The sequence below is a fragment of the Fopius arisanus genome, unplaced genomic scaffold, assembly GCF_000806365.1.
Source record: "Fopius arisanus strain USDA-PBARC FA_bdor unplaced genomic scaffold, ASM80636v1 scaffold00011, whole genome shotgun sequence".
In the NCBI taxonomy this organism is placed as follows: domain Eukaryota; kingdom Metazoa; phylum Arthropoda; class Insecta; order Hymenoptera; family Braconidae; genus Fopius; species Fopius arisanus.
The window spans coordinates 1280746-1293253 of record NW_011887750.1 but is presented as its reverse complement, the minus strand read 5'-3'; the positions used below and the strand labels follow the sequence as shown (position 1 = coordinate 1293253).

The 12508-nt window shown below is 36.5% G+C and overlaps 7 protein-coding genes across 10 annotated transcripts; 3 read left to right on the top strand and 4 right to left on the bottom strand.

The window, feature by feature from the left end:
• Positions 1-37: 37 nt before the first annotated feature.
• LOC105262888 (uncharacterized) lies at positions 38-1757 on the bottom strand. Its single transcript, XM_011298751.1, has 4 exons — positions 1375-1757; positions 946-1184; positions 589-819; positions 38-517 (listed from the first exon to the last, which is right to left on the bottom strand). The coding sequence occupies exons 1-4, from the start codon at positions 1499-1501 to the stop codon at positions 347-349; spliced, it is 768 nt and encodes a 255-aa protein (XP_011297053.1). The 5' UTR covers positions 1502-1757; the 3' UTR covers positions 38-346.
• Positions 1758-1812: 55 nt separating this feature from the next.
• Positions 1813-2594, top strand: ND-B8 (NADH dehydrogenase (ubiquinone) B8 subunit). Its single transcript, XM_011298752.1, has 3 exons — positions 1813-1939; positions 2091-2197; positions 2374-2594. Exons 1-3 carry the CDS (start codon positions 1827-1829, stop codon positions 2463-2465), a joined length of 312 nt encoding a protein of 103 aa, XP_011297054.1. The 5' UTR covers positions 1813-1826; the 3' UTR covers positions 2466-2594.
• On the bottom strand, positions 2569-5378 carry Gs1l (GS1-like). 2 transcript variants are annotated; one of them, XM_011298753.1, is made up of 5 exons: positions 5223-5378; positions 5018-5129; positions 4007-4228; positions 3073-3305; positions 2569-3014 (listed from the first exon to the last, which is right to left on the bottom strand). In XM_011298753.1, exons 2-5 carry the CDS (start codon positions 5076-5078, stop codon positions 2835-2837), a joined length of 696 nt encoding a protein of 231 aa, XP_011297055.1. In that variant the 5' UTR covers positions 5079-5129; positions 5223-5378; the 3' UTR covers positions 2569-2834. The 2 variants fall into 2 exon arrangements, with proteins under 2 accessions (XP_011297055.1, XP_011297056.1); XM_011298754.1 differs by lacking the exon at positions 4007-4228 and adding an exon at positions 3736-3954 and having other exon boundaries at positions 5223-5377.
• Positions 5379-5444: 66 nt separating this feature from the next.
• LOC105262886 (probable protein S-acyltransferase 14) lies at positions 5445-7109 on the top strand. 3 transcript variants are annotated; one of them, XM_011298749.1, is made up of 3 exons: positions 5445-5553; positions 5766-5809; positions 6080-7109. In XM_011298749.1, the coding sequence occupies exon 3, from the start codon at positions 6084-6086 to the stop codon at positions 6930-6932; it is 849 nt and encodes a 282-aa protein (XP_011297051.1). In that variant the 5' UTR covers positions 5445-5553; positions 5766-5809; positions 6080-6083; the 3' UTR covers positions 6933-7109. The 3 variants fall into 3 exon arrangements, with proteins under 3 accessions (XP_011297051.1, XP_011297050.1, XP_011297049.1); XM_011298748.1 differs by having other exon boundaries at positions 5656-5809; XM_011298747.1 differs by lacking the exon at positions 5445-5553 and having other exon boundaries at positions 5571-5809.
• LOC105262887 (stromal cell-derived factor 2) lies at positions 7001-8233 on the bottom strand. Its single transcript, XM_011298750.1, has 4 exons — positions 8146-8233; positions 7831-8026; positions 7533-7757; positions 7001-7466 (listed from the first exon to the last, which is right to left on the bottom strand). Exons 1-4 carry the CDS (start codon positions 8222-8224, stop codon positions 7298-7300), a joined length of 669 nt encoding a protein of 222 aa, XP_011297052.1. The 5' UTR covers positions 8225-8233; the 3' UTR covers positions 7001-7297.
• Positions 8234-8467: 234 nt separating this feature from the next.
• On the bottom strand, positions 8468-10425 carry LOC105262885 (CXXC-type zinc finger protein 1). The gene is made up of 3 exons (XM_011298746.1): positions 10260-10425; positions 9407-10117; positions 8468-9317 (listed from the first exon to the last, which is right to left on the bottom strand). Exons 1-3 carry the CDS (start codon positions 10281-10283, stop codon positions 8502-8504), a joined length of 1551 nt encoding a protein of 516 aa, XP_011297048.1. The 5' UTR covers positions 10284-10425; the 3' UTR covers positions 8468-8501.
• Positions 10387-12138, top strand: LOC105262942 (thioredoxin domain-containing protein 9-like). Its single transcript, XM_011298849.1, has 5 exons — positions 10387-10414; positions 10995-11071; positions 11252-11464; positions 11551-11752; positions 11858-12138. The coding sequence occupies exons 1-5, from the start codon at positions 10387-10389 to the stop codon at positions 12136-12138; spliced, it is 801 nt and encodes a 266-aa protein (XP_011297151.1).
• Positions 12139-12508: the final 370 nt, after the last annotated feature.

Below are 12508 nucleotides of genomic sequence, written 5' to 3'. Positions count from 1 at the left end.
AAATCAATGAATTAACTCATCTCGAATTCACAGTGTCCAACAGAATATTTTCGATGGAATTTATATTTTTGATGATATGAAATATTAACAAATTGTAAGACTCATTGAAAATCTAAAAACTCTGTTGTAAAAAAAATAGACAAATTCTAAACAACATAGGAACATTGAAAAACATGAAAACATAAAAGTAATTTTTAGAGAAACTGTAAATAATGTAAATAAATGTCAGTATATCTGAATATAAAATAGTTTAATTTTTTTCCTGATTTTCATGAAACGGAATAACGAAGCAAAGATTTGAGTTTGATTGTTCATTTTTATACTGCCTTCCTAGATTGTTTTTCCTTCAGCACTTGTTGCAGCCACAATCACAGAAATGTTCCCCACTCCCACAGCATCCCGGATTCGCATAGTACAAAAAGGCTAATTCGTACTGATCTGCGTAGACGTTGAAGCAATTGTAAAGAACTTCTTGGACATACCAGGTACATAAAGCATACAAATTTTCGTATTTTGCCTGAAGGAAAATTCAATTTTTTGCAACAATTTCAATGGAATTGGATGAAACATCGATAATGCGAATATTACTTGAGCAACTACCAATCCTCTGTGCGGATTCTTCGCCGTGCTGTGGCCATGGGAATCGAAAAGTGTTATTTTATTCATTCGACTCTGAAATAGAAATAAGACTGTTCGGCCACAGGTGATTAAAAGCATAATAAGAGTGTCGCCTCGAGGTTTCTGGTACCAATCCCGCAAAAATCTTCGAATGTTCTGACAGAGATTTATCTCAATGTTCTCGGTAAATACTTGAAACTTCTGTAAATGATAAATTATAAAATTGAATAGCAATAAAAATTTTCAAATACGCTTCTACGTAAAAGAGTATTCATTCGCTGAATAAATTATTGAACAATTTTTGGGGACTTGGGCATTGTCGCTTACCCATTCTACAATAGTTTTTAAACGTTTTCCGCCAAATCTGAGAGCCTCGTCTGTGCTCAAATAAGGATGACTGACAAGTCCGCGTTGGAGAATCCATGCATGATTTCTATTTCCTTCTACAATTGATTCTGCTATTATCACTGCCAGCTCAGGCGAGGTCTCTACATTCATGATTTGCAGGTGTGACTCGCAAATTCTTTGAGCGACTAGGAGACATATCAACGTACAAGCTTGGCTGACTAATCAGCCGCAATTAAATAAAAATTTTCATTATAAAATAAAGTTCACATAGTATTGCAGACTACTATTAAAAATAATTTTGTAATTTAGTAGAATACTTTGGCGAACATGAGTATTTAACAGGAAATTCGCAGATCATCTAGATGTACGAAAATCATTTGATATTTAATAGAAGGAAAAAATGTTTGCCTTGTTGACCAGGTGGATATCGGCTCTGAGTGAACTGCGGATGGTACCAGTAAACCTGGACATCTCTGACTGTATGATCTCTGACATACGATGGAAAGTGGCGGGTAAAAAAAGGAGGCAGCGACATGATGTTTTTCACTGGGAATTTTGAAGAATTTTGGAAAATTTATTGATGTTCTCGTCAAGACATTTTTATGTAATTTTTCTGCAGGTTATGCCTGAAGTATTCGAAGAAACCTGAACTTTTACAGTTTGAAGTACATTACTTATCTAATCAAAACAAAACCCAATACATTGTTCTCAAATCATTTGAATTCTATGAAAAATTGGGGAACTTATCCTTCAGGATTTTGCAATAGTTATAAATAATTGTTTTATATTTGACCGTATTTTGTCCCTTTCAGTAGGCGATTTTTTCGTCATTTTCCAGATATTTTTTCGATGAAATTTTTATGCGCGTAGTGAGCCCTTTATTTGGTAATATGGCGGCCGTCAAATTTGGTCCACATTTGAAGGAACTTCGAATTCTTCTGTGCCAATCCTCAAAGTCTAGTCAGGGAGTCAGGTAAATACTCCGAATAATGTGTTCTAATCGTTGATGATAAGTCATTTTATAATAAAGGGTGGATAAATTTGAAAAATGATATTCTGGTAGGCTTGAAGGTTATGTCCCGCAAAAATCAACTTTGAAAAATTCACAAAATTGACTTTTTCAGAGATTTCGTAGAGAGCAAATATGTGCCCTTAAAGATTGCAAACCCACAATTCCCAGTTTTAATAAGAGAATGCTCGAACATTGAGCCCAGGCTGTTCGCACGATATGGTGAGTAGTTACATCACAATAAAAAAAGAGTAATATCAAGTCTTACAATTACAAAACGAAACTTATCAATCCAACATTCCAATTCGTCAGTTTCTCGAATTGATTGATCCATCTACAAAAAGATATTCAGTAGAAAAGAAAAAATTCTGTTGAAGAATTGAATTTTCTCCTTTCAGAATTTGGGAAGGAGTCATCAGTATCTCTCGCGAACATGAATTCCGAGGAAATCTTTAAAAAAGTACAGCAATTGGCGACAGCAAATCCCTAGAACTCTGCACTCTAGCCAAATTTCCCCATGTACTATAATATATTCTAGTTCACAATATAACTAAATAAAGGCAATTAGAATTAAATATTCATTGGAAGGAAAGAATGATAAAGCTAGTGTTGAGAACCACTTTATTGCATACATAATACTATTTATCAAAATAAATGTTTAAATCTTCAAGAATGAAATTAAATAAGAACATTGTTGTCAGCACCTGGCGACGATTCTTTACAATAATTTTGCATAACGTGACAATTAAAAGTTTTCATTAGTGTTTTTTATTTATTTGTTCATCGTCACTTGGTCGAGGTCTATGGTTAATCGATGACGAATTTTCAACTATTTGGAGATTGTAGAAATAAATTCTAGTTAATCGTCAAATGGTGGTAATCCAAAGAGTTCTGGTTTGAATTCTTCTAGACTTCCAAGGACTAGAGTTGCTTTTTTAGTTAAATCTTTTGGTAAATTTGGGTCAGGTACCATAACAACTTGCATTCCTGCACTTAGAGCCGCTTGAACACCATTCGGTGCATCCTCAAACACTAGGCACTGGAAAATACGAATTCAAATTTCAAATGTCTCAGAAAATTTTTAAATCTAACTTTACCTTGGACGGGTCTGGATTGTCATCGAATCGTCTGGCAGCCACTAGAAATATATCCGGTGCTGGTTTACCATTTCTAACTTCGCCATCCGATCCCCCAAGTACTTTATGATGAAACAATTCGAACATTGGCTTAACTTTTTTTGTTTTCAATTCGTAACTGGTCTCACCAGAGCTTGTGGCTAGGGCGATTGGAATGTTGTGCTTGTGGAGGTGGTTTAGGATTCTTTCTGCACCTGTCGACACCAAAAAACGAGATGATTAAACCCTTGAAATTCTTAGATGTGCTGAAAAATGATGGAATGATTTTTATAGCTGAACATAAAAATTTAGAATAAATCTTAGAAATGAAAGAATTTTAAATAATTAATTCACTGTTTTTTTAACTACAATATTAACAACATGACCACATTGTCACCGCATGGTGACAAATTTATTCCATCACCGTTCATATGACCGAAAAATTGTGTTAGTTTACTAAATTAGTCGATATATGATGGCAGATTCGCAAACTGGTACTCAGTATTCGGCAAAAAAAAAATAGAATGAAATCATTAAATTGATGATGTACCAATTCCATCAGTCGTATGAGCTAAGAAACCATAACTAAACTAATGAATCCAACAGATAAAAAACATTGAGTCTTTTTTTTTTATAAATCTCAACCTGGCATAACTCTAATCGTAACGAACATGTCTCGCTGTAACTGCTGATAAGAATTAGAAAATTCTTCAATGCTGAGTGGTAATTTGTAATGTTGCTTAATAATTTCAAATCCCACATGTTCTGGACGTCCCAAGACCGCGTATGCAATATCCCCTCCATAGGTATGTCCATACTCAGAGACTATTGTGTGGTAAATTTTCTTGTATACGCTTTCGGAATCTGCACAAATCGAAAAAAGAAACATTGTTAGTATATTGGTATTTTCGTATACCTGGCATCAGTTGACTGTGTGGGAATAACTCCTGGTAGTGGGGAGCTAGTTGTTCCATGAATTCTTCGGGAGTCGTTGGGAGATTGAATATTTCTATCACTTTCTTGGCACTTTCAATAGGATGAAAGCCCATCGTTGTGGCCTTGTGGTCCCAAGTGAAAGTGTAATCACCGTATTCTCTTATCACTCTGTTGTAAATCTCAGTGTACCGGTACTCTGTATCTGTTTATTCATGATTGGAATTGTTTAGAAAAATTCTAATAAAGAACTCTTCGTGGAAATATTTATTCTGAGGATAGGATAGCATCAGATTAATTATTGGTACAATATTATTTATTGCCGGGACAGGTATATTAATATTAAATCCATAAACCCATTAAACCGTAGTGGATGCTGACTTTGATCTACCAGGAAATCACGAATATGAATCACGAATAGGAATCCTCGGCTCTACTTCCTGTTGATGACGGAGGTAAATTATCAGAAATTTATTAGGCTTTTGATTTGTAATCTAAAGCTATAAAAAAACACGAGGATACAACTAGCATCTTTTCCAAGAATGTCATTATTGCGTTAATGATGTCAAAGAAAACTGAGGTATACATTAGATATATTTCCCGGAAACGAACATGAATTGGTGTATAGTGGAAATATTCCGGGAAATTCGGTGAGTTAAAAATATTATCCTCAATCAACGTCATCTGGTTTTGAGAATAATAATTTATTGAATACTTGAGGAAATTGTAATAAAAAATACCATATACTTAAAATACCAAATATTTTTTTCATGCAAATGACACACGTTTCATCATTTATTGAAATAACAAAGTAATAGTTAATCCGTGTCATTTTCACATGAAATTTCATCCCAGGAAATTAATAGACTTTCGATTCTGAACTCTGATGACGGTGAAACACGTGAAGTTACACAAGGCTGCACCACGCAATTCTCACGCTACTGTTGCTATACATTTAACACAATGTCAGAAATTACATCATAATTCATCTTACCCAGCAAGAGTCCATCCATGTCGAACAAAACGTGCGTGACTTTGTTGTACGAATTCTCCATTTTTATGACTTAATCCTAGTGTCAAAGTCAGCGTCAATAAATAGTTATCACCTAAAAATTATCACAGAGTCAAATGTCAAAATTTCAAGGTTGCCTAATATATCTCTAGGCGTGTTTCTTCTACGATAAACTGATATGACTCACTTGTAACAAAAATTGTGACGTATTAATCAATAAACTTGGATTAATGGAATTTACAATTAGAGGTGTAATAGCAGAAGATGATGCTAGTTTTTTATAATATTTGGACGGTCACCAGTTCACTCTTTGCTTGCCGGTGGAACAATGCCTGTGGAATGGCACAGGGTTTTGAGCTGATATTTGAGCGACATATGATGATCGAGGGTGGGTGATTGAGCCAGTGGTAGGGGGCACAGAAATCTGCAGTATCAACTGCCATAACGGATATATTTATTTATATATATGAATGATGAATAAATAAACACAGAAAAAAAAGCATAAGACATTCACTCGTGTAAGTTTCATATAAAATTATATCGTGTTCGTATTATTATGAATTTATTCATTTCTCGGTTTTGCACTTTGTTGCAAATTTTTTTATTTGAGGTTAATGCAGTTGATAAACATTTTAAACATTTGAGAAAAAATTGATACATGGAAAATGTCATACTTGCGATGGAAGAGTAAATAAAAATATTCAGTCCAACGCTAAAAATCATGTTTCAGCATTACGTTATGGATATTTCTACTGAACTTCTAATGTAATTGAGGTAAGAATCATCCATAAATAAAATAGATTGCCTCCTCGAAAGTAGTTGAGAAAACATAAGTGGGACATTCTGCAATTCACTGGATTTGAGTATTTGAGATCAAAAATATAAATAGAAGCATGGGATGTTTATATATACTGCAAAATCAACTCAAGGCGGTTTGGATGATGTTTAACGGGACCACACGATGTGCACGAAAATATTCCACAATTGTAATTCTTTTGAATTCTTACCTCAATTCTTATCTATTTCTCAATTGAATTATGCCAGGAAAATGGAGAAGATTAGGCCTGGGAAATTTTACGAAGTAGCCTTCAAAATTTGTCCAGTCCTGGCCTTAATCTTCAGCCTCCTGGTGACAATAACAACGCTGTACCTCAACGAGGGTCTCTCCCTCATCTTCATCTTCATCTCGATCCAAGTCTACCTCAACTGGTACTCAATCTGCAAAATAAGCAGTAATGCAAGAACAATGCGAGATAATTATACGAAAAATGATAATATTGCCAGTGTAGCTATTAGAATAACCCAAGAAGAGGACTCTGGAACCAAATTGAAATACTGGTATTGCGAGTATTGCACTTGTTATACTTATAGACCGACTCAGCATTGTAGAGCTTGCAAAAAGTGTTTCCACTACCGAGATCATCACTGTTTTTTCATCGGTGGTTGTATTTTACAGCTGAACATGGGAAATTTCATTCTAATTTGTTTTTATACATCCTTAGCTTGCTGTTATTCATCCACTATTATCGGTCCCCACATTTATGACAGCCTGAGTGAAATTATTGGTGAAAAATCCAGTTATATTAATATTTTTTTGAATTTTTGCTTTCCTGTCGCTTTTGCCAGATTTTTAATTACTGGACAGGGAACTTGTTTGTTTTTAATTATTCTGTTTAATTCCTTAATTTCGGTGTCTATCGTGTGCTTTTTGTATGGGAGTTGGAAATTGTTTTGTTGTTTGAGTGGAAAACAGAGATATTACCCTCACGTAGCGAGAAGAGTAGAATTGAAGGAAATTTTTGGGAGTTATGGGATATGGAACTTCATTTTTCCGTATAATGGACTTCTAGGACTTGGGGATTTGAACGGAAAATATTCCGGGGATGGAGTAAAATAAAATGGTCAAGGATTTTCCGTCAAGATAGTCCTATCCACGATAGACTGTAGATATATAACATATTCTACTGATTTTTATTCCATTCTTATGATTTACAACTCGATTCAACGAATTGCTTCAATCACACGCATTTATTCATCGTCTTGTATATCATATGTAATACAAAATTTGAAAAGATATAATGCTTAATTATTTTTCGAGTGACGTCTTAATCCCTTTGGCATTCCTACAAGATAATCATCAAGTAATACCACATTTAATACAATGGAATAAATATTATATACAACTGAGACAAACTTGACTCGATTATTGGCGAAGATTGAGAATGTGGTATGCTTTATGAAAGTACCACGAGCCTGAAATAATCAGAGCTCTGTATGGGGATGATGAAGACTCTTGAGATCCTGGGTATGGATAAAGAGACCATCCACTACTTGCCATCGAGTATAATCACTCCCAGATGAGCTGTCACCAACTATTTCCATTTGGCCAGCTATTGGAGATCCATAGGTTCTTCCACTCGCCGCTAAAAATCTGTAAAAAAAAATTCGACATGATTAATATCAAATATGATGAATATTCATCAATGATTCTTCGTACGTTTTGGTATCTACGTGGTGCAGCATAACGGACTTATTGCGTTCCCAATAATCAGAGTCACAAATTACACTCCAATGATCCCCGGAGTCTCCTTCCCCTTTTTGATCTCCATACGCTGAAACCTCTTGTTTTCCACTGAGAGGAGAACTTACGTGATGAGAATGGAGATTCTTCTTCGTAGGAACATGTTCCAGTCTTATCACATCTCCGCATGCTATTGGCTCCCTATCAATATCAATTGAGTATTTCAATCAATCCCATTTTACAGCATACAATATTTTTTTAGTTATGGATTTACCCTCGAGTGCAATATTTCCCAGTGACCCCCTTCACCATCCAATGAGAATTTACATCCTCCTTAGTCTCTGTACCAGTAACTGACTGCTGCCCGCTGCCACTTCCATATTTAATATCATGGGAATGAAGTCTGACATGGTAAGCAACGTTCAATAATTTCAGAACTGAGCCACAAGTCACGTATTTTGTACCTATTGCTGTGGACAATACCCTGTGGTTAGATTCACACTACATACGAAATTATCAGAGAACATTGAGATTTCCACTGCGCAAATTGTCAGGGACAAATTAAAAGCAAATTTAGTTGGATTTTTACCTTTTGAAAGAGACGTTAAACTTAATAAAACTATAATAATTAGGAAGAGCAATCGCTCAGTTGACGTGCGCGTAGCCATTTTTTTGAAAACTATGAGAAAACATTGGGAAACGCGTGGTGTTCTGCTATTGGTGGTAAATCTCAGACCACCAGGGGGCGGTTATTCCCCGGAGATGAAAATTTGAAAAGAAAAAAAAAAAGGGACGTGGCAAAGGCGGCACCGATCGACTTGAAGACGACATAATTGAATATATATATACATAAGAAAATTGAATAAAAATAAAAATCAGATAAAGACGAAAAAAAATTAATTGAATAATTTTATTGATAACAGTCAACCCCATACAAAAAATTATTTACACGTGCTTATCCATTTCTAGCCGAAGTTGTCTGCTGCGTCTTTGCAATTCCTCTTGATTAGCCTTGCTGTGTTCCCTGTTCTGTTCCTGCGTCATTTGCTCCATCAATTCATGATTGTAAGTCGAATGAAGCATCAAGGCTAAAACCCCAGCTCGATTGGCCATGCTGGCTCTGATCTGTCGCTCCTGCTCTACGAGCTCATCGATTTTTAACCACTGTCTGACCCTCTCCATGTCGATTTCAGCTCGTCTGAGTTTTTCCCACACGTAGTGCTTTACACAGTGTTTCTTCGGGGCTCGACAGAAATCGCCTGTTGAATCAAAAACATTGGTGACCAAGGGACAGCCACAGACCTCGGTATCGCTGACCTTGGGGTCTTTGCAGTGCTCGGGGCAGAGGACACGAAGACGTTTGCAGTAGGTGCGATTGACAGGATTGTAAAAATCGCAGAACATTACCTGTCCCTCGATACGGGTTTTAAAGATGGAGCCGAAGGAGGCCTGGGACTCGTATTTATTGAAGCACTTCTCCATGTGTTTAATAGCTGTACGTGAATTTATCTCGTGACCACATGTGATGCAGTACATGCTCATCTCAGTGTCATCATTATCGTCCACCTCATAGTTGGGATCGGTCGAGGCATTCTTTGCTCTCTCCACGATTCGATCCAGCTCCAAGTGACGTCTGTCCAACTCCTGGAGAATTCTCCTCACCTCGTGCTGTTGCTTTCTCACGGATTCCAGGGCACGTCTATTGTTCATCTCAGCTACACACGACGTTAACGACCACTCGTGGATTCTCTGGGGTAGAACCTGTTAATTAAAAAAAAATGATTGTGACAATAAATTGAATTCATTAATATAATGGACAAATGAATGGATTATTTCGTCGAATAGTGAACCTGATAAATTCTGTTGGTCGCTAGCTTCATTCCACAATCGTCAGAGCAGTATTTTGAGCCCAGACGTGATTGCTTGGTGCAGGCTGGCCCATAGCACTGCTTCGGGGGCTCCAGGAAGTCGATTCTCTCGTTGCTGGAGTCTCTCTTACGTTTTTTGCTGGATTTGTCGCTGCGGTTGACACTCTTGGAGGGTTTCAGGGGAATTCCCACGGTTCTGCAGGTCTTCTGGATGCAGCGCAGCTTCAGTCTCACCGAGGGCCCGAATTTCTTGAGGTGTCTGCAGGCATCGCATCTCCCGCAGTCCTCGGTACGCAGACATCCCGTACAATCGCCACATCTCTTTGACGATTTTTTTATTATCGTCGTGTCCCAGGCATCGTCGTGCTCGTATCGGTGAGTCCTCTCTTTTTCTTTGTATTTCTTCAACTTTCTGTCGTCCTGCTCCGTTCTTCGGGGTTTGTAACGCGTTACCAGGGAAGGATCTTCTTCTCTGCACCTCACACAGAAAAACTGTTTTATATACTTTGCGTCACGTTCTGTGATGTTGATGCAGTCGCCGTGATACCACTCTTCGCAGGCATCACATCCTATCATGAAACGAGAGCTGTCAGAACTCCTGCAGATGCAATATGCTTGTCCATCCTGTTTTAATAATGTCGCTATTTTGCTCTTTCGCTCCGGCAGCATAAATTGCTTCGCAATTTCTTCTTTCTGGGGAAATATATTATTAAAACGATGAAAGGGTGCATTACGAATAGAGATTTGAGGTTAGGAGGCTGCTTTATCTAGAATATTATATGATGCTGAAGAGAGGAAATCTGTTCTTTTATTTATTTATGAAGAAATTACTCACCGATAATCCATGTCGCTTACTCATGGCTAGTCAATTATCAGTTTTTCTTTATTATCACACAAAATATTGAATGCACTTATATGCACTTATGCACTTGGTGTCTGTATACTTAAGGTATGATGGAATGATGTCGCCGACACCAAAACAGGGGACAAGTACTTTCAGACGTCTCATGCGCGTTTCGTCCCCACAATTCAGCGATTTCTGGCGTTTACATTTGAATGCCAGTCGAGTCGTTTGATTTTTTTTCTTTCAAATTTACATGAAAAAAAAAGTATGGCATAAAAATTGTCTACAAAAGCATAAATGAACAATGGGTATATGATTATTTCAATAAGAGAGATTCTGACCCAGTATTGACTATTTTTTCATAAATCAAGTAATTAAAGTGAAACTCTTTCCACGTCACCCAAGAGGTAGAGTCCTTGACGCGTTTTTTTTTAAAGTGGTATCCCCTGTAGGCCTAATCCACTAAGTCAATGGATGGGAAATTGTTATGATTTGAAAACCTGGAATCGAAAAAGAATCATGACATTTATTAATAATATATAATAATGAATTAATAATAAATTCATTAATTTCTAAATCCGCGACAATTACCGGTTTTACTACAAGATTTTTCCATGGAAGGAAATTAAATAAAACAGTATTCCTTTATTTTCTGATTTTTTAATACATATTTTACATTTTTTCCTGCAATTTTCAATTATCATTTTTTAAATAGTGCTTAACCAGTGCCGAAGTTGAAGTCAGTTGAGTCTGCCCTCGAGCTGTTGCAAGCTGCTGCTGCGGAAATTGAAAAAGAATCGGAAGTAATTATTTAAGCAATTATATAAACAATTATCAAATGATAATTGTGATTTTTATTTGTTTTCTCCTTCGTGTCCAGAGAATAGCTGAGAAATTCATATCGGGAAATACAGAAGTCGATGAATTCCTGGATCAATTCTTGACCCGAAGAAAGATATTGCATTTACGAAAGGTGAAGGTAGACAAAATGCGAGAGCTTAAGAGGAAACCGAAATCGTCAACAGGGGGTTATCCAGCATAAGATCTTGGAGGTGGCGAAACAGGTGGAGCGTCAATTAGATGGAGAGCTTGAAGCTCTGGAGAACCTGGATATTGATGATATTGAAAAGCTGAGGGAGAAGAGGTTACAGAAGATGAAGAAAGTACATCAGCAGAAACAGGCGTGGTTGGGTGCTGTAAGGACCCTATCATAATTTTTTTCATTGATTTCCATAGATGGTGATATTCGTGGATGATCAATGAATTGCTTGGTTTTTTGCAGGGACACGGAGAGTACTCTGAAATTCCTGATGAGAAGGACTTCTTCGATATGTCGAAAAAATCGAAGAATATTGTCTGTTTATTTTACAAGGATGGATCTCCAAGATGTAAAATTGCAGATCATCACCTACAGATTCTTGCTAAAAAACATGTGGAGGCGAGGTTTTGTAAATTGAATGTCGAGAGGTGTCCATGTTTGACAGGTACGGCTCATATTCATATTTAATTGTATTGCATTTCTGTAGCGAAGTCATGGACTTCGACTCAGATACGTGCATTTTTTGAAGGAACTAATTATTTGGTTCCAGAGCATTTAGGGATCAAAATAATTCCCACGATAGCCCTCATCTCAGACAGCAAGACAAAAGACTACATCGTAGGCTTGACGGACCTCAGAAATTGCGACGATTTTTCCACAGAGATGATGCAGTGGAGAATAGCCCAGTGTGGTGCAATATCATACACTGGTGACCTGTTGAATCCACCAAAAAAGGGAAAGAAGCCGTCTCATCTACTCTTTGGAAACAAGAAATCAAAAACAATTCGAGGCAGAACTAATTCTGACGACAGTGGTTCTGATAACGAATGATTTATTCTCATTCGATCGAATTTTCCTAGTTATACGCATACCTTTTTGTATTATTATTATTTTTTTTACGTCACGCACACTGATAAATTGTAAATTACGAATTCAATCAATCTGATCAAACACAATAAACATTTATTTATGGGTTTATATTGAATTTTTATTTGAGTTATAAATACCTTCAGCCCTCCTCATAAGTAAAAACTGAAATATAAAAATGTTTCATCAGGAATATTATGGAATGATATGACTTTTACATGACCTGCATACAGAAATAAATTTATAGTAGTTTTCAAAAAGTGCACTATCCACTCTGGGTCGAATTTAAAGATTATTACCACACACTGAAAAGACACACAAAACATTGGCTTTT

Coding starts and splice junctions, on each gene's coding strand:
- LOC105262888 (XM_011298751.1), bottom strand. CDS start 1,501: ATGTCGCTGCCTCCTTTTTTTACCCGCCACTTTCCATCGTATGTCAGA. Junction 820..945: donor TAAAAACTATTGTAGAATGG/GTAAGCGACAAT, acceptor TATCATTTACAG/AAGTTTCAAGTATTTACCGA. Junction 518..588: donor GAGGATTGGTAGTTGCTCAA/GTAATATTCGCA, acceptor ATTTTCCTTCAG/GCAAAATACGAAAATTTGTA.
- ND-B8 (XM_011298752.1), top strand. CDS start 1,827: ATGCGCGTAGTGAGCCCTTTATTTGGTAATATGGCGGCCGTCAAATTT. Junction 1,940..2,090: donor AAGTCTAGTCAGGGAGTCAG/GTAAATACTCCG, acceptor TGACTTTTTCAG/AGATTTCGTAGAGAGCAAAT. Junction 2,198..2,373: donor CAGGCTGTTCGCACGATATG/GTGAGTAGTTAC, acceptor TTCTCCTTTCAG/AATTTGGGAAGGAGTCATCA.
- Gs1l (XM_011298753.1), bottom strand. CDS start 5,078: ATGGAGAATTCGTACAACAAAGTCACGCACGTTTTGTTCGACATGGAT. Junction 3,306..4,006: donor ACACAGTCAACTGATGCCAG/GTATACGAAAAT, acceptor TGGTGTCGACAG/GTGCAGAAAGAATCCTAAAC. Junction 3,015..3,072: donor ACAATCCAGACCCGTCCAAG/GTAAAGTTAGAT, acceptor CGTATTTTCCAG/TGCCTAGTGTTTGAGGATGC.
- LOC105262886 (XM_011298749.1), top strand. CDS start 6,084: ATGGAGAAGATTAGGCCTGGGAAATTTTACGAAGTAGCCTTCAAAATT.
- LOC105262887 (XM_011298750.1), bottom strand. CDS start 8,224: ATGGCTACGCGCACGTCAACTGAGCGATTGCTCTTCCTAATTATTATA. Junction 7,758..7,830: donor GGGAAATATTGCACTCGAGG/GTAAATCCATAA, acceptor TGATATTGATAG/GGAGCCAATAGCATGCGGAG. Junction 7,467..7,532: donor CACCACGTAGATACCAAAAC/GTACGAAGAATC, acceptor TTTTTTTTACAG/ATTTTTAGCGGCGAGTGGAA.
- LOC105262885 (XM_011298746.1), bottom strand. CDS start 10,283: ATGAGTAAGCGACATGGATTATCG. Junction 10,118..10,259: donor GTAAGCGACATGGATTATCG/GTGAGTAATTTC, acceptor ATATTTCCCCAG/AAAGAAGAAATTGCGAAGCA. Junction 9,318..9,406: donor CGACCAACAGAATTTATCAG/GTTCACTATTCG, acceptor TTTAATTAACAG/GTTCTACCCCAGAGAATCCA.
- LOC105262942 (XM_011298849.1), top strand. CDS start 10,387: ATGTCGCCGACACCAAAACAGGGGACAA. Junction 10,415..10,994: donor GACACCAAAACAGGGGACAA/GTACTTTCAGAC, acceptor GTGCTTAACCAG/TGCCGAAGTTGAAGTCAGTT. Junction 11,465..11,550: donor AACAGGCGTGGTTGGGTGCT/GTAAGGACCCTA, acceptor GGTTTTTTGCAG/GGACACGGAGAGTACTCTGA.